This window comes from Cylas formicarius, unplaced genomic scaffold, assembly GCF_029955315.1.
Source record: "Cylas formicarius isolate icCylForm1 unplaced genomic scaffold, icCylForm1.1 PGA_scaffold_10__41_contigs__length_53128322, whole genome shotgun sequence".
Lineage (NCBI taxonomy): Eukaryota > Metazoa > Arthropoda > Insecta > Coleoptera > Brentidae > Cylas > Cylas formicarius.
This window is the reverse complement of record NW_026844214.1, coordinates 47,685,666-47,710,802: the sequence shown is the minus strand read 5'-3', so window position 1 is coordinate 47,710,802 and position 25,137 is coordinate 47,685,666. Positions and strand designations below refer to the sequence as shown.

General features: G+C 33.6%; 1 protein-coding gene across 3 annotated transcripts in view; it reads right to left on the bottom strand.

The window, feature by feature from the left end:
* Window positions 1-25,137, bottom strand: part of LOC132696374 (semaphorin-1A) — a 785,898-nt gene that overhangs the window by 44,900 nt on the left and 715,861 nt on the right. For all 3 annotated transcript variants that reach the window (XM_060661169.1, XM_060661178.1, XM_060661187.1), the window contains 2 exons: window positions 11,836-11,940; window positions 1,812-1,900 (listed from right to left, as the gene is read on the bottom strand). In XM_060661169.1, the coding sequence (XP_060517152.1) occupies window positions 1,812-1,900; window positions 11,836-11,940 (194 nt within the window). The remainder of the gene's footprint in view (window positions 1-1,811; window positions 1,901-11,835; window positions 11,941-25,137) is intronic.

The following is a 25,137-nucleotide window of genomic DNA, read 5'->3' as shown; positions in this document are numbered from 1 at the left end:
TGGTATGGAAAATATAAACTCAGAGCCCTCATTAACATATCCGAGCTAAGATTTCTTCATTTTCATTTCATAGCTAAAGTAAAATCTTTAATCACAGAGCGCGATAGAAAAGACACAAATCACTACAGCACAATAAACCTATTATTAAACACCGTCTATACGGTATATGTAAAATTAATAAAATAAAATTAAAAAAAAAGAATAAAATAGATTTTGGAAAGGTCAACTTATGTTTGGAAAAACACATAACCATTGTAGATTATACAAAAGTTTTTGATCAAAAGGATCAAAAGAAGAAAACTTTGGAACATTCTCAACTGATTTTGAGCTATTGACACTCGAAAAGTAACATTTTGGTCCATTTTGAACGATCGGAACAATTAAATAAAATAAATAAAATCTAAACGATTCAACAAACTTTCACGTTCTAAAATCTTAGATCTCGATAAACCAAAAGCAATTGAGAATAGAGGCAATGCGGTCATGAACAAAACTTCTTCTTCGACAATCTTTAAGGAGTTCCATTAAGAAAAAAAAAGCATTTTTGGAATAATTTCTTTCTACTCCCGTCTGTAAAATACCTAATTACCCACCGCATCTAGCATGCGGGAAGCGTCACTTTACCACGTCAGTGTCCTGTCCCACGAATCCGAGCCAATTCGGATATTCCCGGGATTTTACCGCACGGATTTGGGAGCAATCGGATGTTTTCGGAGATATTTCCCAGGCTTTGAATTTTGACGTTTGTCAGTTCTGACGGTCATGTCAGTGAATGTATTCGTGTCGTTTTGCGAAAGTGTACCCAAAAACTAACGGTCGTAGAATAAGTATAGTATGCCACACGTTCGGTAAACTTTTTAACTCACTCGTTTATTAAACACTGGCTCCGCTCGTGTCAAATTAACTCGTGAGTCAAATGCGATTTACCGCACTTGTTGCATAATATACTATTTTAAGACACCCTCTATGGTAGGTGATATCAGTTTTGGATGGTAGACGAAAACCCCTATATCTTTGGTATTCAAACTGTGTTTTTCTAAAACCTGTGATTACGGCTGCAGGTAAAATAGAAGTGATAACCCTATACATACTAAATTTGCTAATCGCTGAATATACCGGGTGTTCCAATAAGGGCAACGAGGTACGGTATTGGGGAAATAGATAATAATAGCAAAAAAAAAATTCTGAGGAAAAATTACATTACAGCTATTATGTCATCAAACAAGAGCCGAGGAACGCTTATAAAATAATAATTCTATCTGAACATTATGGAAAGCAAACATTGATAACGATAAAACAACAAAATTCATCACTACCGTATCTGGCTGCGGTAGAATCACAAGAAAATATTTATTAAAATGTTGGCATATGGAAATACATTGATATAAAATATTTTTAAAATTTGAGTTATTTTTTACTTAATTATATGGTCAAGAGCAGATAATACTGCCCCAGATGGCGAAGAACATTATGATTTTTAATTTTTAATTTCTGTATAATGCATACTCCATCACTTCCTGTAATAGACAACATTATAAGAATTTATTTACACATTATAAGAATTTATTTACAATTTGAGTTAGGATTCTACCTCCAGCTTTCAAAGAGTAAATAGCCAAGTTATCTTTAAATAACCGTGTAGCTATTGCCATCCACAACGAGGTAAAACTTTCGCGTATTTGATTTGGTTCGGTAATTTTGGGCCGATGAAAACCGTTCCTGTCCGCTTTCCTCTTGGCAAATTGACCGTTTTCGGAGCCCATAAATCCGTCAACGTGGAAATAAATAGACACCGGTTTATTAAGACCCACCTTTCCGCAATTGATGTATTCGACCGCTGTCTCCCTGAAGAAGAAATATACGAAGTCGCCCTGCGTCATGGATCCCACGAAATCGGGAGCTGAAAAAAAGAAATCGATGTATCAGACTACATACATATAGCTGGGGTACTTGCAACATTTTTCGCAGAAAGTATTATTGTAAGCTAACGGATATTTATGACTAGTTTATAAGAAACAGTTTTTATAGTTTTGGAAGAAAACCATTGGAGCTACGAGTTTTGTAATTTGTAAATGTAACTTTATCAATAATTACTTTGGTGTTGCTACTTCGGATTTTTTTAAGAAGGTTTTATAGCATTTTTCTACACCTTACTATAATACTGTTACTTTATTTGACTATACAAGTCTGGATAGTTAGTTACCTTTGTGGAAGGACTTCGTGCTAGTTTCAAATAATGTATTTCTTATATTATTTATGTTTTAGCAATGATCCCTAATCTAAACGTTTACAATGATGTAGATAAGAGGGTTGCGTTGCGCTGGCGAAAGCTAATCCAAAATTGCCATTTTCCTTACAGAAACGAGTCGAAAATAAATGCAAGTTCCGTTGAAAATTTTCCGAAATCGAACCAGTTTTGGTGCTCCAGAGATTGACCAAAGTTGGCCCAAAAGGATTTCAAAAAGTAAAATTATCTCGCAAATACTGTGACAACCCTTTAGTAAGATAAATTCTTTAATTTTTGATTTATTCCTTGTTACTTTCGAAAAATTGATGAAATCGAATTTTTCTAAAGTATACGCGTTTGGCAACGAAACTTATATCTCGGCAACGGTAGGACATAGGGTACCGCCATTGGTACAGAAATGATCATCGTAGAAAAAAAAACTTTTTTTTTTCTGTTCTCCGTTCTCTCTGTAGACCTGGCATTAATTGCCTATATCTTTTGAACGGTTTGCAGCACGATATTCAAATTTGGCTCCTTTTAAGCCGTGCACGAGGTACACCAACTAGTAAAAAATGAGTCTGATCAAACTAAGGCGTCCATCTTTTTTTCAGATTTTCGACTGTTTTTTGGACATTACTATGAAACACGATAAGTGTCCAAAATTTGAAGCCATCCACTTAAAATTTAACAGAAGTATAGAGCTTAGCTCCGTAAGGAAGCTTATTGAAACTGGGGGCTGGGGGGTCGGGAAGTATTTTTAAAAATTTAGAAACTGCACTTGCAGGGTATCGAGGAAAAAATCATTTCTCCAAGACGGTATAGGCGATCGAAGAAATTCTAACTAACGAAACGACGCGCAAGATCCGGACCAAAAACTTTTATTCTTGATGATTTTTTAGAAAATGTACAGGGTGCGTGGGTAATTTGCAAAAAAATGAAAATTGGTCTTCCCTTGTAATGATAATTGACCATAACAAGAAGGCTAAAACTTTTGTATTTAAAGTTTTTACATACTGTACAGGGTGATCGGGATATTCCGTACTATATTCAAAAACGTCATAAGTGTCCCAAATATGTAGCTATCGATTTTAAATTTGACAAGGAAGTAAAAGTCCATATCCACATCTAAACAGTAGAACCTGAGCGTAATCAAGTATCACCAAATATTTTTTTAAAAATTTTGAAAAATTTTCTTGGAATATTTTGGCTTCGAGAAAAACATGATTTTCTCAAAAACTATTCAACCTATCAGAACCAATTAGAACCAGAAAATACGGGACATCGAGGGCTATGCTTTTATTTCAGACATTTTTTCGAATGTATACAGGGTTTCTCAATTATGGACAAAAATCTAAAAGACCATGAAACTCGTTCTTTTGGCTATTAAATTATCAGGCGTAAATCAAAATTCATGAAAAATATGACCAATTGGTTTATACAGTGTAATAAGCCACATCGAGAGCTACAATTTTTGTATTTACGGTTTTCGTCTATCACAATTTCAGCGAGATATTTGAAAAAATCCAAATGGAAATCACAATTTCTCGCCTTCAATCGAGACGCGATGAAGTCATTGATTATTACGGCGTACTGCATGGTTTCAGAAAACAAGTATTTTCTTGAGAATTACATATTCTATTGGAAAAATATCAAACACCGGGAAATGTGGGAGATCCAGTGCTATCGCCCCTATTTCGAAACTTGTTTGAATTATATACAGGGTGTTCGACTATTGGCAGAAAATCTAAAACTTTCTTAAAATTTCCGTTTTTGTAGGTAAATTATTGGCGATAATCGAAAAACTGCTAAATATGGGATGATTTGGTTTGAACAGTATTGTAAACTGTGTCGAGAGAGAGTTTCAGGTTTTGTCAATTATACAGGGTGTGCGAAATATTTGGAAAAATATATACACTCAACAAAATTTTCCCCGCTCAACGACGATTTTTCGAAAGCAATCTTGTTATTTTCGAAAAATTGATGAAATCGAATTTTTCAAAAGTATACCCGTTTGGCAAAGAAACGGGGAGTCCCATTGGTACACAAATAAAAAAACTTTTTTTTTGTCTGTCCGTTCTCTGTTCTCGGTTCTCTGTCGACGCTTCATAAAAACGCGAATAACTTTGGAACCGTTAAAGCCAGGATGCTGAATTTTTCTCCTTTTAAACTGGCTACGAGATACATAAGCAAAGGAAATGGCCGCGATTGGAATTTTTCATATGTCTTTTTTTGCGATTTTCGTCTGTTTTTCGTACATCGCTATGAAACAGGATAAGTGTCCGAGATTTGCAGCTATTGATTTCAAAATTGGCGCAAATATAGAGTTTAGTCCCCTAACGGAAACTGGGAGGCTGGGCTTCGGAAAGTATTTTGAAAAATTTAAAAACCATTTGCATGGTATCGAGGAAAAAATTGTTTGTCCAAAACGTGTGCGTGGGTAATTTACAAAAAACTTGAAATTGGGCATGCTTTATAAAGATAATTCAACATAACTAGGAGGCTTTGATTGAAAAACGCCATAGATGTCTCAAATATGCAGCTATCGATTTTAAATTCGGCAAGGAAGTAAAAGCCTGTAGCAACATCTAAACAGTAGAAATTGAGCACAATCGAATATCACAAAAGAAAAATGAAAATTTGTCTTTGATTGTTTTAGCTCACAGAAAAACATGATTTTCTCAAAAACTATTAAATCAATCGGCAAAATTTTAGAATCAGGAATCGCAGGGGATCCTTGGCTATGACTTTCATTTCGTGCATTTTTTCGTTTATATACAGGGTTTTTTAATTATAGGCAAAAATCTAAGAGACCGTAAAAATTGTATTTTTCGGAAATAAATTATTAATCGTAAATCAAAATTCGTATGGCTAATCGGTTCAAACGGTGTTATAGGCCGCATCAGGAGCTACAATTTTTGTATTTACGGTTTTCGTCTATCACATACCTTGCTCGAGATATTTTAAAAAAATCCATATGAAAATCACTATTCCTCGAGCTCAGTCTAGACGTCATTTACTATGACGACGTACTGCTTTGTTCCAGAAAAGAATTATTTTCTCGAAAACCATTTACTGTATTGGAAAAGTTCATGGACTGGGAAACATGGGAGATCCAGAGCTATGACCTCGGATTCGAAAATTGTTTGAATTGTATACAGGGTGTGTCATTTATGGGTAAAGAATCTAAAAGATCCCAAAACAACAGAGACTCGTAAATTGTGTCGAGAGAGAGATCCAGTATTCGTCTATAATACAGAGTGGCCGAGATATTTGAGAAAACATAATATTAAATCGCAATTACCGGTACAAATTTCAATATTTACCAAAGTTTGCTATAAGTTTGAAGTTCGATGAGATGTGAGAAACACTTTATACAGGGTGTATCCAAAATTCAATTACAACAAATTTTGCGAAAGTTCCATAGTGGTCCGCAGGAGCACGACAGAAAAACACCTTATGTTTTGTCGAATTGCCAGTGGTTTTCCAATAGAATTGATAAACTTTTTAGTAAAAATCGCAAATACGTTTCACCGTTAAGTCTTGCTTCGTGGTTCATAAAGTCCAATTATAAAATCACCAACGATGTCACACCAAATATTCATAGTGAAAATGTCTTTTATATCACCAAATGATTTTTCTCTTCTTCCCAATAGTAGTTTGGGTTTTGTCTGTAAACAATAAATTGTTTAGAAAAGCAGCATCATTTTGTTTTTAATAACAAGTGACACAAGTTAAGTCATGCGGGTGTTTGATGAGGCAACTAGTTCTGGACAGGGGTGTAATGGTATGGATAAAATCTTTTATTATGAAGAATATTCAGCATTTTGATTTTGTTTATCCCTATTTAAAAAAGCAGCTTCAGTTACTCGTTTTTCTAATAACAAGTTACAGAAAATATGTCTTACTGGTGTTCTATGAGGCAACTAGTTCTCGACAGGTGTGAAATGGTATGGATGAAGGATATTTTCTAATAACAAGTGACACAAGTTAAGTCATACTGGTTTTTCATGAGGCAACTAGTTCTGGACAGGGTTGAAATGGTATGGATAAAATCTTTCATTGTGAAGGTTATTCAGAATTGTCATTTTGTTTGTCCCTGTTTAGAAAAGCAGTACCATTCAGTTGTTTTTTAAATAACAAGTTACATAAGCTTAATCTTGCCGGTGTTATATGAGGCAACTACTTTTCGACAGGAGTGAAATGATATGGATAAAGTCTTTCATTATGAAGGATGTTTAGAATTGTCGTTGTGCTTCTATTTTTTAGAAAAGCAGCATCATTAATTTGTTTTTCTAATTACAATATTTCATGCTTAGTTCTGGACAGCGGTTGAAATGAAGGATATTCAGAATTGTGATTCAGATTTGTTATCCAAAATTGCCAAAAACTTTCAGATATAAAAATTATGATGAAATATTCAATTAAATTAAAGGTTTGACTAGCGCCCTCTACAAGCAACTTATAAACTAAGTTCAGATTCAAATTTCTCATCCTGAAAACCCCTTTTTGAAAAAAATCGAACTTTAAACTGTATATTTGAAACGAGCAATATTTTGGCGGTAATGACGTCTTGTCTTTGTGGTTACTCTATGACGTATTATGGATCACCCTGTAAATACAAAATTTTTACCATGTGTCATTTTGTACAGATTCAGCACAAATTCTCCAAGATACGAAAGTTGACTAACGAACGACTTCGCCTAGTTGTACGCGGTTTGGATTTAAAATTTTAATCACATCATCAAAGCTCGGAAAATGATATTGGCGCCAACTATTTATAATGGCTGAAATTTGAAATTTTCCTTTCAATTAACTATGTTGCGTCGTGTTCACGACTGGCATCAAAAGACGTTTACACTTCTCAGTCTGCATAATTAAGTTTAAAAGCGTTTTGGGCATCGTCTTGAATTATGTTTTGGCCATTTTCAAAAGGATTTATTTACGAGTAAAAACTTTAAAGCTGCCAGCAGTCGGATCTAATTGGAAAACTAATCAATGAACATCTACCAACTCCATTTTTGTTATGTTTTGTTTGGTGTTATAATGCCATTATAAAACCTTTTCGTTATTCTTATAAAATGCCTGTAGCACTTAAATTTCTTGTCCCCTTTGATTTGTAACTAAGAAGTTTTTGTTATTACCTTATTACTAAGAAATTACTTTCTTTCTACCTCCCTAATGTATTGGATACGTTGATTGATATCGAAAGGAAACATGATGTTACAAACGGTGGAATATTACAACTATGTACAGGGTGAGTCAACGTTGGATTAAAATGATCTCATTATCTCACTGGTTTCAAAAGTTATGTGAAAATGATAAAAACAAAATTGTACATCAAAAACGCGTGACGAATAAAACTAAATTTATTTTTAATGGAGCACGCTGTTTTTAAATTTTGTTTTGAATTCGTTTTGGAATTTTTTACCTTTTTGAAAAATAACAATACATGGTAGTTTTATTATGATAGCGCCATTATTTTCCAAGGTAGATTGCTCATATTTGATATTAAAGTTATTCGAAAATGAAGTAAAAGATATATACAACGGAATTTGATATTGTATGATACAGGGTGTTCAAAATGAGCGAACTTTATTTTTGAAAAGTCTCGAAGAAATATATTATTATTTTTTCTGAAAAATCTGACAAAAACGTACAACTTTTATTAAATATGTCGTATACCTATTTTTAATACTTTACGATATTTTAACTTTTTCAATATTTACCCTTCTTTCTGTCTAAGACAATTGTTGAACTGGAGCCCTAGATAAAGCAAGCAAAAGCAAATTAAATCCAAGAAACAGTAAATGATACTAAATAATTATTATTACAAATTAAATTGTGTTATTTTTAATTACTATTATGGCCCAATAAATGCAGATAAATATGCTCTTCTATTTTTCGCATATTTTCTTGGACGTTGTTACATAAACGGTGTTATTGTTATTGTCCTGCACGCGTCCGAATCCTATCTATACGAGGTGTGTTCAAAAAGTTCAAAAAGTAAGGTGATTTTTAATTTTGAGCAAAAAGTATTTCAAAGTAATCCCCCCCCCCCCCCCCCGGGAATGTAATACACTTGTGACCACGTTTTTTGCAATCCTCGACGCACTTCTGGGAAGCACTTTCTGGTACAGCCTTGATTCTTCCAGCGATTTCCTCAATCGTTTCCTTTCATAGGTTTCTTTAGTTTTGGGAAGAGGAAAAACTCGCAGGGAGCCATATCCGGTGAATATGGTGGCTAAGACATGTCGTGGTTTTGTTTTTGGCAAAAAAGTTAGACACAAGCAACGATAAGTGAACAGGTGCATTATCGTGATGGAAAATCCATGGATGGTTTTTCCACAATTCCAGACGTTTTCTTCGCGACCTTACGGTAAGAACTCTTGATAACTACGCCACGATAATCAACGAAAATAGTGGTGATTCTAGATTCTTCCACTGGGGCCACTGGGCTTTGGTTTCGACTTGATTATGACTTATATACCCATAATTCGTCACCAGTTATGACCTTTTCGAGCATACCAGGATCATCATTGACGTTGTTTAACAGCTCTTGAGCGATGCTCCTTCGACGGTCCTCCATAGAACGAGCCAATAGAGATGCCGATGTCTTCGGACACTTCTCCAATAGTGCTTCGACAATTTTTCAACACCATTTGTTTCACTTCTTTAACGCTTTCATCAGTTATTGACGTGCTTGGGCGTCCAGAGCGATGTTCGTCATCGGCGTTTTCTCGGCCATCTTGGAACAGCTTCTACCACTTATAAACATTGTTGTCAACATTTCAAGTGCAGCCCAATATTCCATTTTTTACACAATATTTTATGCAAATTCTTTGTTCCATCATTTTTAGAGCAAAAAATGGCCGAGCACACAAAACACGCCTAAGGCTTCTGTTTCACAAAAAACATAATAACATAATAAAAAAATATCGAAGATCGAATGTAGGTAGCCCTACCAATTACAACAGTCACTACTCACATATCTTGTGGTTAACATATCCACACAAAAAGAAATCTAGTGGCGTTAAGTCACATGATCGAGTGGACCATCCAATGAATCCAATGAAAAGCAAAAAGTTGAAATAAATCGCACTATGTTAAAAATAGGTATGTGATATATTCAATAAAAGTTGTAGATTTTTGTAAGATCTTTCGGAAAAAATAACTTTTTTGCAAACTAGTTCTTTTTTTGGAAAAATTATCAGGTTTAAGAATGTATTATTATGTAAAAAAATAAAATTGTGCATACTGTATTTACCATTTTTTTTATAGCTTTTAAAATGAGATCATAACCTTTACTCACTCTAACGTTGACTCACTCTACAAATGGAACATAAAGTCGAAAAGAAAACTTTTTTTTAATTTTCTTAAAGATTGAAAATAATGTTATTCCAGTTTTTTTAAAAATAAAAAATAATTTCTCTGCAGCACGTTAGTTCTCTTTAACTGTTTGATTAGGCATATGTATGGGTTTTGAGCTTAACCATACAAGCCTAGTCATTTATATTATTTATAACTTTATAAAAGCAGGTATTACCTGATTTTATAAAGTTATGCGAAACTAAATAAATAATAAATAAATTGATCTATCTCTATATCGTAGAGTCGGAAAATTTACAAAAATTGAAAGTGATGTGGTGAATTGATATTTTGCAAACGGTTAAAATATGACTAAACGATCATGTTTTGTCAAATAAAGTTTTCGTTATCTCGTAAGTGAAATCCGGGGTGGAAATTCAAAAAATTTACAAAAATAAAAAATAATCGCAACAGATTGGGGATCTTCCTGACAATTAGAAAATGCCAAAATGCTCTTTTTTTTCAAATAAAATTGCAGACAGTTAGAGTATGTCGAAATGATCTTTCTTTTCCAAAATCCTAAGGGAAAGCTGGAAAATGTCGAAAAATTTATAACAATTAAAGCTGTTAGAAAATGTCGAAATGTTAATTTTTGTCAAATAAAGTTTTCTCCCTCTTGTAAGAGATAGGCGGAAAATGAAGAAACAATAAAGTGATATCATTTGTATAGGTCTCTATTATCTCCCGGCTATATATATATATATATATATATATATATATATATATATATATATATATATATATATATATATATATATATATATATATATATATATATATATATATATATATATATATATATATATATATATATATATATATATATATATATATATATATATATATATATATATATATATATATATATATATATATATATATATATATATATATATATATATATATATATATATATATATATATATATATATATATATATATATATGATGACACTATATTCCGGGATATCATCCGTTCGCTCGTTGAACTCCGACTGGAATCCTGCAAATCCTGCATCCGACTGGAATTCTGCAGACGTTTCGCCAAAATCTCACTTGGCATCTTCAATGCTCGCGCTCCGAAAACACTTCGAACACATTGAGCACACGCGAGCATTAAAGATGCCAAGTGAGATTTTGGCGAAACGTCTGCAGGATTCCAGTCGGATGCAGGATTTCCAGGATTCCAGTCGGATGCAGGATACATTTTCAGAGCCACTTTTTCTGCTCTATACTGCTCTATAACTCAGTAAGAATTGAATCTGAAGTTTCGACTTTTGGCGAGCATCATCAACTTTTTAAAATACGGAGCTGATCTATTTTTCAATTTAATTAAATCCTTTCTTCACTCTTAAAACGCTATACATCGTCACTTTGATATTTGCCGACGTTTCGTACAGAAAATTCCATCACTCAGAATATTTTACATTTATTTAACCACAATACGTCTCTGAACTAGATTTTAACATGAGAAGGAAAAAAAAGAATAAATTTGAAATCTAACAGCGGAAATTACTTTATTAATAGCAACTTTCATGAAATTAAAGGTAAGATACGAAAAAGAAGGCAATAAATCAGTTTACATAAACAATGTGTGCCATACTATCTTGATACAAACATTAAAAATAAAAATAATTAAATCACTATATAAGTGTTCAAAGAGATAACTTTCTGCATCGATGCATTTTCTTGTTTTGCTTTTTATTTTATAAGGTGGCTGTGTGTTTTATTCTAAAAAAAGTTCTAGTTAATAGCAAAATGGTCAGGTCCGTAGTTAAAAAAATTAAGTTAATGATTTTCGCCAGAAGCTGAAAAGTCAGATTCAATACTTAATCAGACTGAGTTATATGGCAGAAAAATTGGCCATGAAAATGTGTTTTGAAATGAAAAAATTGAAAAATTGAAAATTCCTTTTTTTTAGAATATTTTCGGAAGTATTCCGTTTTTTCTAAAATGCAAAACGGCATTTTATTGAGTATCAAATTACGCAACTTCGGCTCAGTTTAACCGATCCTGTATTTCTTACGGGTTCCGAAATCCCAATAATGAGCGTCGAATTTGAGCCACCCCGTACATGCAGACCAAAAAGTCAAATAAACCGCAGCCAATGAAACTGGTAACGAAGCAAAGATAACTCGATCTAACTAATCGATTAAATTGGTTAACAGGAAGAAAATTGTCGAATTTGAAGCGAACTTTTTAAAATTCCGACATTTTTCCATACACTCCGTGCCAAAAACTTACCGTTCAGGCTCATCGAGTCGTATTGTTCCGTTTGTAGCGGTTCTCGGTAGATAATAGGATCGGTTCCGCTGAAATCGGCCACCGTGCCGGTGTACAAGTCGCCATCTGAAACAAAAGCGCCAAGTGAAACAAAAGAAGAAGAAAATATCGGCCGGTCTCCAAATAATGAAAATCGATATATTTTATCTCGAACTCGTTCTCCGGTGAAGATCGTCCGCCGTAGATTCAGCCACCTTTTGTGTCCAACGGAAACGCGAGAGAGTGCCAGATAATTTGCAGGTATGGTGTGTCTCGAAGTATGTCGTTTTGGCTTTTCATAGAAAATCCGACAAAATTTAATTACGAGCTCAATACCTATTATTGCGCAATCATTGAATCAAAGCTTATAAATATCATCGTCTTTATCAAAACTTTGGATACACTGGAAAAGAAGCTGGAAGAAGTTGAAATTGATTAAATTGACAACATTTATACTCTCCATTTCAATGTACAATTGAATTTGGACCTGAAAGGCAGACAGGTTTATGCCGTCTTTATTGATTTTCGTGGAGCGTTAGACTCTGTCTGTTGTAACTTACTGTGGCATAAGTTACAGAGCTATGGTGTCAGTTCCAACTTTATGAATGTTTTAAAGTACTTATAGGTGAATGCTTCAGCCACTCTCAGAGCATTTGCTTTTTGCTAAATAACAATCATGTTGAAGTAATTAATCATCATAATTTGTTTATTGACATTGCGCTCAGACACTGGTTTGAAAATAGGTACATAGATACATAGATATCTAGGCATGATCATGAATTTTTAAATTGGTATAAGACGTAGACACTGGGTTAACCTTAAGCACGCAGCGGCTGAGGTCAGATGTCTCGGTCTAACACCTGAGTTGCTCTTGATTTGTGTAGACTTCAAGTTAATCATATTTGGAATTTAATTTCTCTTCTTCTTCGTTTCTAGTTTAACTATTAGCGACTGTTTTCCAATACAATACAATACTTTAGTTCTAATTTACCACTCCACATAACTGTGATGTCTATTTTAAAACTTGAATCAATAACATTTTTGCCTTCTTAAAGGTTTTCTGGAAAATGTTTCAGAAATCTTAAACAAGTCAGAGTTCATATCTTCATGGTAATCTCCGGATTTGTTGGAAAGATAAGAAAACCACTATCTAGAAACCAATATATGCTTCCAATGTCACTTAATATTATCAGCCGACAACTCTTGCCTGATGATGGATTCAATCCCGTAGACCATCCATCCAACAGAGCTTGTTTTTAGCTCGTAGTTCTAGTGATTATGTATTATTTCTTGAATAAGAATCATTCTACAACAGCTATTATATCCGTGTTGTACTGTTTATGAATAAAAAAAATACATTAATTTAATTTTACATTAAAAATAAATTACAATTACATTAATTAAATTACAATAAAAAAATTGTAATGTTTTGACCAATTAAGATCTTATGCCCTGACTATTTCAAGTATCTCAAGAACGGCTTTAATATCGACAAATGAAGTTTAATATGTCGAAAATACCAAATAACCGGATGATATTAGCTCTTACTGACACCAATCACGATTTATACATAAATTGTGACTTCGACGGGATAATTGAGTGTAAAACATCAATTGAGCCCCCAAAGATTACGTTATGTTATGGATACTACGGAGGAAACCAATAGAGAAAATGCTTGTATTAATTCTCATTAAACGCAAAACATGTTCTGTACTGGTCTTAAATTTTAAAAGATATGTATGCGTTAAGAATAAAAGAGAAGGTATTTTTAATAATAAAAATACTTGCCTTCTCAAGGGGGGAATGAAGGAATTTGCTAGAACTAAAAATGAAAAGACGAAAAAGAACTGAAGGTGGAAGAGGTCCGTATAAGCATAAGCATAAGCAGTGGGAAATAACACTTTAAAACCTTTTTATAGTACTGTTACCCGTTTCTTCGAGAACTGCTAGCAGTCTAAAAATTGTGGTTTTCTGATATTTTTTGAATGTTAATTTTTTTCACCTGTTTCGAAATTTATTGTTTTGTGAAGTTTTAGTTACCTTTTTATCTTTTTTTTATGTAAAAAAAAACATGCATTATTTTTTAAATTTTTATTATTATTTGATCTTACAATAATATTCACTCTCTTTTCTAAATCGCGCCAAAAAATTCACCTTATAAGGTTTCCGTTTAATAAAATAAATCCTTGGACATTCTCTCATCATTTTGAGAGGTTAAAGAAAAAATGTCAACCAACTAAATCAAGTGGAAACTTAAAGCAAAATATTTTCACAGGTAGTGATTAATTTAACCAGTTGATAAATTGGTGCTTTTTTTGTAATTTCACCAATTTTAACAAACACATTTACTGCTTTCAAGATTTTTTTTATTAGCAATTTGATTTAATTCACGAATACTAAAACTGCAGCTGTTTTAGGATGATTGTTATTTAACAAATAATTAAATTTATTTCATTTTCTAATTCCTGTTTTATGAATTCGTAATCACAAAATGGTGGAATGTTAGTCCACATTTTTTGCATCATCCAAGGAGGGTCTATCCTTCAGCATTTTTTGTGTCAAAAATTCGGAAAAAAAATTGTTGAAAAAGATAAGAAAAATCCGTCTTCAAATCGCCGTTCAAGTCGGGTCGTTTATGGAGACCTTCCGATAAAAATAAAGCGCGGTAAACAAAATGCGAAAACCGACGATGAAATTAAGATTACTTCATTTCCGAGGAGGTAGAATGTTGACGATTTCTGCGCTACCTTACCCATTTGATCTCATATATGTTCTATGGGGTTAAGGCCTGGCCTGCGTGGAGGCCAGTTCAAAGTCCCAGTATTTGCGTCATTAACAGCTTTTTTACTGTTATTGTACTATACCATCTGGCATTATAAAACTCCTTGTATGTCAAAAATTAACCAAGGAATGAATCCTTAAAGTTACTTAATTAACACTTATTCGATTACTATTTTTTTTTTCATTATGCAAGCATTGTTCCGGATTTTTTGTGGTCCAAATTTCGGAAAATTTTATTAAAGAAGATAAGACAAGGAAACGAATGCTTTTCATTTGAAACCCGCCTTCTATGGAGACCTTTCTATAAAATAAAGCGCTGTAAATAATATCTGACGAAATTAAAATTACCCCACTTCGTTCGGAAATAAATTGAAGTTAAACTTTTCCGTTTTCCTACATAATCGCGCTTTGGTATATCGAACCATAAATTGAAGTTAAACTTTTCCGTTTTCCTACATAATCGCGCTTTGGTATATCGAACCGATTGAAGTCGACATTTACCTGTTTAATATCTCCAAATTGGCAAAACTGTAAACGCGAAAGCGGAAAATTGCGAGTCTCATTTGGGTACCTTCGCATTCAAAAGCTCGCAGTAAGGTAAGCCGCTAAAGGTTCTGAATTTAATGACGAAAATTGGAAGGCTTTCCACTCGACTTTGATGTTTCCCGTTCGACGTGGTTTACGGTCAACTATGTTTTGCTAGAACGTGGAAAAATCGGTTGTAATTCGAATCGGAGACAAACGAACCCACGGGGAAGCGACAAAATTTGTCGGCGTAGTCCGATACACGATATTAACAATGCCATGAAAGTTTTTATCTGCTCGTAGGCACTTTTGAGCCAATAAATAAATATAGTCACAATTATTAGTAAGGAAAATGAAACCAAAAAAATATGAATACATTCCGTTTTATCGCGTAATGCATAATTGAATTGAATTATATAAATAATAAATACTAGAACTTAATGCTTTTGCGTTTTTTTTTTTATAATTATTTTCCACTTCAAGTACATGATTAAGATATTCTAACCATTAGATGGCCTTACAGATGTGCAGGAGACAAATCTGCAAAAAAAATCAGCTGTCGTTCCAAAAAAGGAGCCGCCATTGGCGTGGATCAAATCGTTTCCGTTGTTTGCATTTTAATGAAATAATATTATTTGCGTCAAACCGGTACAACTCTAATATAATAAATTAAATAAGCCAGATAATTTACAAGGTGACCAAATCTGCAAAATTTTCTATCACGTTTTGCTTAAAATTAGGAAGTAAATATAATATGTGTTTCTTTATAAATCAATTTAAACCATAAGCCGGGACTAGTGCTTGAAGTAATTTACAATTTGGTAACAGTTTTTTTTTATTAAATTTAAGTACATGTTCTACTAACTGATGTAACATACGTTTTCTTTTTAGATTATTTCTTTAAATGTGGCCAAAGAAACTCGGAAGGAAGGGACAAGTGGTCCATAGTCAGGGAAGGGAAATTGTGACCAATGTATCGAATTTTATGCATATGGAAGGAGAAGGATTAAGTATTCCTTTAAAAAATCATAGGTAAATAATTTTGATGGCTGAAAATAATAATGTATACTTTTTAGCAGCTACGAAGGTTTCCTTCCATACCTACAAAAGGATTTTAAAAGAAACGCCAAAGGTTGCAGACAAGTGTTTTAGAGGTTCTAGAACACTTGACCTAGTTTAAAAAAAAATGTTGGTTATTGAGTAAAATAGGATATTGTATTGTGTTTAGTTCATTTAATTGTTTTAGTTTTTCATAACAAATTCCAGTAATCTTCGCAACATTCACAAATTATAAAGAACAATACGCAAATTATTATTTACCAAAAATTTCCAGTTATGACGAACTAAAACTAAACACAATGTACTAGAATAATCAACATTATGGGTATTAAAAATATGGTGAAAGCGCGAGACATTGAAGAATAAAATACACGTAATTGAAATAAGTGCGGCCACTGCTTCACCTATAAAATAAAGAACGCAATAACGCGAGAAGGAGATAGAATGACGCTTATTTCGTGCATCGAACAATGACGTCACTGGGCTCTCTTCTCTATTGAGATATAACATATCATATATCATATAGGATTCAAATCGTAGTGATAAGTTGGTAATCTAAGGGATTTTTTTATGACTTCGTCTACGAAATAAATTTTGTCATCCATTTGGTTCTTGGTTCTTAGAACTTTAACTAGTTGATTTTTGATAACTAGCATTATCAATTTCCAAAGAGTTTAGTTGTCATGTCCTAATGGTAGTCTAAAGAACAGTTCTTAATGTTTACTGCTAAAAGAAGCCACAGTGTAACACGAGTATTCTTTTTTCTCTATATTTTTTTTGCTACTTGTTCTTTACATTTTCATAAGTGTCGAACCAAGTCTCGTCTCAATGATATATATGTCAGAGATCGTAAAAATAAACCTCGGTGGTGGGGAGGGGGGGTGTCTGATAACGAGCGAGGCGACATATTATAGTCAGACTTCTCGGACATATTAAAAGAATGCACTACACACTGCAAAACATTCCTCATGACTTCAATAAATCTGCTGAATTGGTAAAGACTGCTAAGAGCTGCATCCCAATTGTTTTCTGTTGTTCTTTCTAGAGCCCATAAACCCAGAATTGCAGTTTATCCATCGAAGAGTAGCATATTTATTTAGCACTCCTCTAATTGCGGTCATTATAGTCACTTTCACTGTCCGAATGGTAAGGTCTGTTCATAGATATAAGAAAGTGACTAACTGATACGAATTAAGGAAAGACCCGGGCAAGCTGTAAGAATGACATATGGCCGAACAGGTCCGTACTTTGGTTAGAATTTAATTATTTGGGTTTTTTTTAGAAAAGATACTAAACAATATTTATTTATTTATGTATGTATTTATGTTTAAATCTAAAATAAAATTACAGGTTCAAGCTTTGTAGAACCTCAATTAATTGCTTTTTATTATAATCTTCGGGAAAATAAATGTCATTATTATACATGCAGTTTTGGATTGTTGCTTTTGTGTCACATGAGGAAGGGGTTTTAGTCAACTGTCTCCTGTGATAACTTGCATTGTCCATTACAATGACGCTATTAGGAGGAATGTTTGGAACTAGTTTGTTTTTAAACCAACTTTCAAATAAATCAGCGGTGGTATCTTCATGGAAATCCAGAGAAGAATCTTTAATATTTTTCGCAGACAGAGAAAGTCCATTTGGAATCCAACCATCTTTAGAGCCAGAATGCAAAATAGTTATTCTTTGACCTCTTTTTGATGGCGCGTTGATTTGACGCAACGTATCAGTTGAGTCAAATCAACCCTTTTCCGGGGTATCACAAGTAAATAATTGGCCTTTTTTGTTCTCTGTAAATCCTAAATTTTCTAGATATTCCAGTCGCCATTTCCGAATTCTAAAAGATTCCATTAAAACTTGCCTTTTGTCATTTTTTTAAAATCTAAAACCCATATGTTGAATACACTTCCATAAGGTAGTTCTGTCACATTTAACACCGGTTTCGTCTTTTTCAAGCCTCCTAATTGCGATATCTTTGTTCCTCGTATAACTGGTAAATTTTACGCCGTATTATATTTTGATCACTTTCATCTACACTCGAGAAAATGTCAGCATCGCTTCTTTTTTCCTCGCTGAAATGGGATTATTCACAATTTTCCATACAGTTGATGATGCAATTTTCGTCAATGTGGCCGTTTCTTCTAAAGATGCTTGCCAGCAAGCAAGCATCTTTAGGTGCGTTTAATGAGACTCAAATAAACATTGTTTACTAGTATATGCGAAATTATCGATCACTTAAAGTTAACGACGCTGGCATATATTTCGTTTCTCTACGAGAAATTCATGAATTTCAGTTAAATATTTTTATCTTCATTTCACCAATCGTTAAGTCTCTACGCTTCCTTTTAATTTCTGTTGCGACGATTCAAGTGTGCAAATGTAAATACTTACCGAACTTTCGAGAAAAAAAGCAAAGCCAACTGCGGCAGTAATAACAAAAATTGAATTCGAAACAGCAAATAAGTTTAACAAATTCTTCCGAGATATCAGCTAGCGTATAACACAACATATGGGCAAGCAGTTGACAGATATCCACAACAACCTCGCACATGCGCATTAAAAATCGGCCCCGCTTTGTCGCTTCTCTATGGGTACGTTATTCTCTGATTCAAATTCAGGACAAACATGGTGTAGGAACGCGGAGGCAAATGTAAAAGTAATGAGGTTTTTGACTCTGCGGGCAATTTATCTTTATACCAGACCCGACAGTTCCATTTCGTTACCTTATCGAGACTTATGGGAAATAATAGCAGCGTTTACCGAGAGAAGGTATGCTTAGTTATTTACTAATGGACGTTTCACGGGTTCACCATTCCAGCCGTTCTTCCAATATTTTTGCGCTATTTTAGGGATTTAAAAAAAGATGAGGGAGGCATTCAACCCACCATAAAGGACAAGCAATAAGCTGTTAAACCAAACATCTTTATAAAAATTTACCAAATCCCTGGTCTTGGCTTCAGGAACATCTTGTACCACTTATAAACTTTTTTTTTTGCTTAAAGTAGATTCACTACATGCCGTGGTCACATTTCAAGTGTTTTGCAGCACCGCATTCCATTTCTTACACAAAATTTTATGCAAATTCTTTCTTCCATTATTTTGACAGCAGAAAATCGCCGAGCACAGAAAACACGTCTAACGTCTCACAAAAAAAATAAACGTGCATGTGTAATAACAAAAAAAAATCCAACATCGAACGTACGTAGCCAGCCCAATTACAAAAGTGACCTTACTTTTTGAACACATCTCGTATAATTTTCCCTGCTTGAAAAAGTTGTAGATATCGAAATATTAGCAATAAAGCGTTTTTTTAATTGTAAAAACGTTATGACGACCAAACATGGCGATAAGAATCGAGTATGGTATGGTATGGAATGCTAAATAAAGTAAAATAAAAAGAGAGTTTATTATTTGCAAAATTCACAAAAACTTATATGAAAGTGAAATTTTTTATAAAAATATATATGGTAATTTAATATGACATTTTTTTATTTATTATTTTAAACTGTGTATTCTTGTGTTGAAATATTACGGCAAATGTGCAAACCTTCTTGATAACATTCGCAAACAAATTAAATTGGATAAACCCATTTTAAAATCAAAGGGACAGTGAAGTAGTCAAGAATGCTAAAAAGTGTTAACGAAGATCGCCAAAGACTGAAGTGTTGAGGGAAAATGCGAAAATAGAATTACGGAATGTGATTCATGATTTACATATATCAAAATCAATGTAACTATTCAAGTTTTGAAAGAAACTATAAACTATAGTGAAAAATCATATCAAAATTTTGAAAAGTGGTATTCTTAGAAGAAACGTGGATATTTGCTAATGGAAGTGGTCTGCAAAGAACGTCGATAGGAAAAGATGATGTGGCAGGAAAAAACTGTTCATTATTTTGCAACTGTATAATATTGTTACTAATAAAACAACATAATATAATAACAAACCGAAAAGTTATATATAACTTAACGCCCACTTGTAATGGTAAAAAAGTTGCAATGAGAAAGTGTCATTTGTTTTCCTTTTTTTTTTGATAAATTAAGGCCAGGAAAAAATTCAAATAAAACTACTGATTTCCGGTTTTGCCGGGATATCTCCGAAATTAATCTTTTGTCTTTGTCTTTTTCTAAACGATTTTCTCTTGAATTTGGGACAACCTGTACATTCCGCACTTATAAAAAAATTTGTTTTTTTTATTTCTAAATAATTGATATTTTACTTTTTTAATTAGAAAACACTTTTCGGGTTTTAATAAGATTTCTTTTACTTCATTACTTTTCATGTTATTCGAAAATTTTCTCGTTGGTATTCGTTCAGATCTATTTTGATTTTTCGCAAAATAATGTTAATTTGAAGTGGATAAGAAAACTGATAACTTTTTGAGGTTTACTTTAAAAAATGACCCAGTTTTTTTTTTGGTAGAAATTTTGTTTGCCTACGATATATATTAATTGGGAACGTGCGTCGGCCATTTTAATATTCGTTGTGTCAATGCGGAAGCCGGTTTTGGTTAACCGCAAATAAATCTGAAACGAAATAAATGAAATCAGCAGGTTCGGCGGTGGAATACCGTTTTAATTTTTTGGCCGATTTTTGTTCGTTTTGTTAAATATTAAATGAATTTCCGATTTAGATGAAACGCGTCCGCCATTTTTAGAGCGGCGTCATTGTTTTAAAAACGCAATAAAACACGAAGCATCCCACCGAAACCAAAACGCCGTATTTATAATAAATAAATAAAAAATCGACAACATTGCGATGCGGTTTTACTTGATAACAAAATAATGAATAGAAATAAAATGAACATTTTATCAAATTTATACATAAATATAAAAGACAAAATGCGTACTCAAAATAGAGGTAAAAAAAACCTAGACTCTTCTTTAAAATGATTTATAATGTGGCTGACTGGGGGCTATAACTCTGCAAAATAAGCTAGACTTGCACGACGAAATGGGATGAAAATCACACCGTTGATTATTTGAAAAACTGTGAGAAAATGTTGACAAAATGAAAAAGATCGCCTAGATCTTGTAATACGCATGCTAAAGTATATTACGGCTTAGAAGCTTAGACCCTTAACAGAATGTACGAAAGCAAAATAGAGGCATGTGAGATGCGGCCCTACAGAAAAATGCTCAGCATATAGTGGGTGAGTGGAACCAACGCAGAAGTGTTTATCAGAATGAACAATGTGTTAGAGGCGTTAAAGGAGGTGAGAGGAAGACAGATCATCTATCTAAGTCACATAATGAGGGGCCTACAACATGAGATAATCCAGGGAAATATTATGGGCTGAAGGCCAATTGAGAGAAGAAAGATACCTTTGCTACGGAATGGTTCAACATGTGTTCTGTAGATCTTTTCAGAGCAGCAGTTTTCAAGGTCAGGATTTCCAAATCTCCGATATTGGAGAAGCTACATGAAGGAGAAGGAGGTTCGTGTTGTATTTAAATTAACCTAACACAGATATATTCGCGATATATTTAATTACAATCTGGGTTAAGGTATTATTATATTTTGAAGACTTGGGTGTAATGTTTGATGACACAAACCTGTTCTTTTGAAACCAAATTGATCAATCCTGTGGGGGTGCTTTCAGGTGATATTACATTTATGTACGCTCGAAAATACGGCAACTAATATGTAACAAGTACATCACTCAATCTTAAAACACACAAAGTTTCTTTTTTTTTTACTTTCATGTGTCTAGGAAGTTGCTACACAGTAAACTATTAGAAATTTTGAGGGTTCTTTCACCGTTTCACCGTAAGAGGTACCGTTTACATTAACTATTCTTCATTAGTGGACTGCCCTGAGCTAAGACCTTGTGTTGTACCTAGTAACTTTAAAAACATTTTTTTAATCAAAAGTAGTTTTTTATTATACTATACCAATAAAGATGTAACAGAACTAGCAACTTACAGTTTTGTTTTCGGATGGTTACTAGTCTAAAGGAGCTTCAAGGAATCATCATCATCGTCTTGTTAGCTTCTTCAGAGTTTAACTGAACTTAACTTAGCTGAGACAATTTCAGTTAAGCTCTGAAGAAGCCAACAGGATGATTGACAGGATGAATCTAGAAGATTGTAAATAGTAACGTTCAACTTGGTACCAAGACTACCAAGAATTAGACAATTTTTTTGGTATTATTTTAAATGTCAAGTGTGCCTGATTTATGTCGCAGCAAACAGCTCTTTTAATTAAACCTAAATTTATATTCAATTAACTATATATCCCCGAAACACTTTTAACGGGCACCGAAGATGACGATGATCCAATTTAAAACGACGTATATAACCTGCTTGTCTGTTACCGCCTCTATCCTGACACCCTAATCAGTCTAATGCAAGGGGATGTCATCCGTTTTTGCAACGCAGCTTAGTCGATAAAAGCATTTCCGAAACAAAATTTGCTTCGGGGAAAATGAAACAAAATCGCCCGTCGGGGGAAACATCCACCTGACGTGCCTTCCCAATGGCACTGGGGATTGTAATTTCCGTATATACGGTGGCCTTTATTAGGTCAAACAAATATGAGGTGACGTACCACCGAATCAATATTAAAAAGTGTTTTCTTTGTAATTCCCATGAGGAAAAATTTGGACACTAATACTGAATCATGCAAAGATGTAGGAAACGTAAACGCGTTGAATAATTTGTACGACCATAATAAGGTAAATAAGCGATTATCTTCAGGGTTTTTAGTAGAATGTAACTTGCATGTGCAGCATCGACGAATCAAAAAAGAAAAGAGATTCTTTTGAGGGCTACATTCCGACACTGCATCGAAAATAGTGATGCTGGTTTAAATGATGTGTACACTTCTTACTCGTCCATTCAGGCTCCGATTTTTACCCAATATCTTCCATCCGCTAGGCTGTACCTCTTCTATTTTTGAATAAGATATAAAATCTTATTTGTCCTGTCAGTGAGTGCAGCCTAAGACGCTTAGATGAGTAAAGGCTCTTTATATAACTGATATGGATTCATTACACGCCAAGCAAATAGGCTTACCGTTATTGTATTGTTATTGTATTGTATTGTATTGCTTCTGTATGTGCCGTCTCCTCTAAGAATAAGAATAATTCTGTTGATGTGCAGTGGTAGCACTGCCGTAAGTTTTTCAACTATGAATTGCGACTTCTCCCTACGCTTCTCTTGCCTCTTATTTTTCCTTGTATTATTAGTTGTAGCATCTTTTTCCGCGTAAGCAAATTTCCTTGTATTTACAATATCTACTATCCCTGTTGTTTTATCCAATACTCTGCATTTGTTACTCTCTCTGATAGAAAATATATAGCATCTGGTCAATCCGATCTTAAGTTTGATGTTTAGATCTCTAGCTCTACCACTGTGCAAGATACAAAAAATCTTGAGTCCATTTTTCTTGAAACTGGCGACATTCCGCATTTACTTTTCGTTTGTTTCCACCAGACGTAATTTTCGTTTATATATAATTAGTAAGCACTCAAGATGCACACACAGCCACAAAGCACATTGACGGCACAAGCAATTCGCCAGGATATCGCTTGTCGAAGTAGCTTAAATAGAACCGGACTAAATCTCGGGCCATCTAAATTAAGGGTTGGTAACTTTGTTATAGTCTAAGAGCCAGTGGGCGGCTACCTGCATGTATTTGGCTTTTGTACATTGAGGCCCCTATACATGATGTGGGGACCCACTAAGCCCAAAGCGGTGGACCCAGGTACTGCGCAGGTGAGACAGGTATTGATTTTTGGCGAATTTTAAATATATTTGACCACTGCCGTTTTTAAATCTTAAAATATATTGTTATTATTATCGAAAAATAATAATGGCAGACCATTAGCACGCGGTTAACATTATGGCAGACAGTTTTGAAAATGCTCAAAAAATTAAAATTTTTAAAGTATTTGACCAGATCTGCCATTGAGATATATTATTCGTTATAGTCTTAAAAACTTATATTTATACCGGCAGACGTTTTTATTGAGTGCACTCCTCAGTAGATAACAAAATCCTTACTACTACGCGGACATATACTACTCCCGTCTGCAAAATGCCTAATTACACACCGACCTAACTTCCGGGAAGTGCCGTTTCAGTTTTGTTTAACAGATATTTCCCACGCCTTGAATTGTGACGTTTGTTCTAACAGTCATGTCAGCGAATGTATTCGTGTTGTTTTTCGAAAATGTACCGAAAAACTAACTAATAAAATGTAAGATAATATAGTGGCCTTACTACAGCAAAAATTGATGCGCCGCAGATGGCTATTATATTTTCTTAGAGAAGATGTGGATCTTTTGCGCATGCATCACCTCTACGAGTTGCTACATTGCCATTGTTGTTTTCATATTTGGTGTCAATATTTCCGTACCGTACTCACAAACTTGTATAATTTTTGCTTTCAATATTTTGTTCCTTCAAGGAATTACGTCAAAATGGGGTAAATATAAGGACTTAATAGGATCTTTGAGAAAAAGTGATGCCTCTATATTGACATTTAACAAACTGGAATATAGACTTACACAAATATTTACATGTAAAGTTACTAAACAGAATTTCCTACATTTTTAAGTACACTTAGCTACGAAGGATGTTTGAGTAATATGTTATAGTGTATAAAAATTACAGGAAATATAAGAGAACAATTAAGCTACAAGGGGAATTCTTACTAGAATAAGTAATGAAAAATACACCTCGTCAATTACTGTCTACAGGAGGTGCTTGAACATTTTTTCATTTAAACGTTTTATGTGCTATATCTACCATCTCAAAGCCATTTCAATTAAGATTAAACTTATGAATTCATGAAAACTAACGCTTTGTGACGATTTACAAAAAAAAGTAGCTTATATAAACAAATACTTGTAGAAATTGCATCCTATCTACAGAGCTAGAAGAACAAACACGCCATATTAATCACAGAATTAT